Source organism: Rhinopithecus bieti, unplaced genomic scaffold, assembly GCF_001698545.2.
Source record: "Rhinopithecus bieti isolate Rb0 unplaced genomic scaffold, ASM169854v2 scaffold_35166, whole genome shotgun sequence".
NCBI classification, from domain to species: domain Eukaryota; kingdom Metazoa; phylum Chordata; class Mammalia; order Primates; family Cercopithecidae; genus Rhinopithecus; species Rhinopithecus bieti.
In genome coordinates, this window is record NW_016815254.1 from 751,023 (window position 1) to 752,794 (window position 1,772).

General features: G+C 58.7%; 1 protein-coding gene across 1 annotated transcript in view; it reads left to right on the top strand.

The window, feature by feature from the left end:
* The first annotated feature begins 1,331 nt into the window (after positions 1–1,331).
* Positions 1,332–1,772, top strand: part of RCOR3 (REST corepressor 3) — a 58,413-nt gene continuing 57,972 nt past the window's right edge. Inside the window, exon 1 of the mRNA XM_017853038.1 lies at positions 1,332–1,771. Coding sequence (XP_017708527.1) covers positions 1,649–1,771 — 123 coding nt within the window. The 5' untranslated portion in view covers positions 1,332–1,648. The remainder of the gene's footprint in view (position 1,772) is intronic.

Below are 1,772 nucleotides of genomic sequence, written 5' to 3' on the forward strand. Positions count from 1 at the left end.
AGATGAGACTATGTCTACTACTAGAACCAGATAGTTTTGTACACACAAACACTTCACTTTAGAAATATTCACTTCCCAGGGTTTTCTTGGCTCAATTCCTGAGTTAGATATATTATTTCTTTCAGTAAGGTTTGCTCTGGCCAGAGACGTTCATTTCTGGTTTGATCCGCTCTGGATTGACCCATAATATAATGATTACAAGACAATCTTTATTTTCAAGAATTTGGAGAGTATCTGTTGAACCCCAATACCGCTCAGCAAACATCTGCATACTAGACGCTGACAGTTAAATCCTCACTTATTTCTACTTATTCGTGAGGGGGGAAAAGGAATCAGAAAAAAAGGAAAAGAAAATCATAAACAGCCCCCAATGCCAGGCAGCCTGGCACGCAGCACACGCCCTCAAATCTGGTGAAGGAATAAACGCAGTTTCCTATTCCTTTCGCCGAATGCAATTCAGAAAAGCATTACAGAGCACATCTCCTTCCAGGCTGGAAACGCTGCCAGAACGCAGCTCTAGCTTCGCCTCCGCCGGGGGACTCCGCCCTCTCCCCCAGCGCTCCAAGAGGAGACCGCAGGTCAGCGAGAACTGAAAACGCGTCTACTGGACCAGGTCTCCTGTTCATCTTATTTCCCCATCACTCACAGCACTCACTCCCCAGCTATTAAAACAGCAAAGAAAAAAAGAAAGAAAGAAAGAAATGTGGGAAGAATAAGACAGTAGGGTTAGGATCGGGGAGAAGGGCTTCAGCAAAACACAGTTGCATCGCTCAGCCCCGGAAACTCATCCCGTCATCCCCACACTCTCTCTAGGGAATTGGGCCCCACTTCAGAGATTCAGAAACAAAAATTGTAGCGTCGAGATCGTTAGAGCCGAGTCTACTTCCTTCGCCGGTTGGGCCTCAGGGCCCCAAAGCCGCCCAGCTAGACTGCGCGACTGCACGGCGGGCCAGCGCGCGCCCCCAGCTCGAGGCTTCCGGTGGACACCGGGAAACTGAGCTGCCTGCCCGTCCAGACATCCGAGGTCTGCCGCACTCCGAACCGTGTCTACAGCCGGGTCCGCAGAGGGGGGCCGCTCCCCGCGGTCGCCCGGTCGGGTCGCGCCGGTCCTTTCCCAGGATGACCGCGTTCCTTCCGCCCAGAGAGGGCAAAGAGTCCCGCTCCCTCGTGTGCACCTCCCTCCCGCGCTCCGGAGCGCCCCCTAGGAAGAAAGCCCGAGCGGCAGCCACGCCTCGGTGGCGATTTTATTAGCGCTCCGTTGGGGTGGCCTGGCTGCCGGCGAGCGGGGTTTCCCCGCCCCTCCCCCCTTCCCTTCCCCCCCAGGCGGCCGGAACCTCCCTGCGGGGCGGAGTGATACCGGCGGCGGCGTAGAGCGCGGCGCGGCCTAGGGGCGCCCGGGACTGCGCGGGGCGGGCGGCGGCGGAGGGAGGAGGGGAGAGAGGCGGGGCCGGGGCGGGTTGTTGTGAGGCGACTGCGCTACTGCCGGAGCGGGGCGGTTATGGCGGCTCCATATTAACAGCCTCCTCCTCCTCCGCCGCCGCCGTCTCCTCCTCCTCCTCCTTTCCCTCCCGCCAGCTCTCTAAGCCATCTCCCCCTTCACCCTGACGCCTACCTCTTCCCCTCACCTTTCCCCCTCCCCTGTTCTACCATGCCCGGCATGATGGAGAAAGGGCCCGAGTTACTGGGGAAGAACCGATCGGCCAACGGCAGCGCCAAGAGCCCGGCAGGCGGCGGCGGCAGCGGCGCCTCGTCCACCAACGGCGGGCTGCACT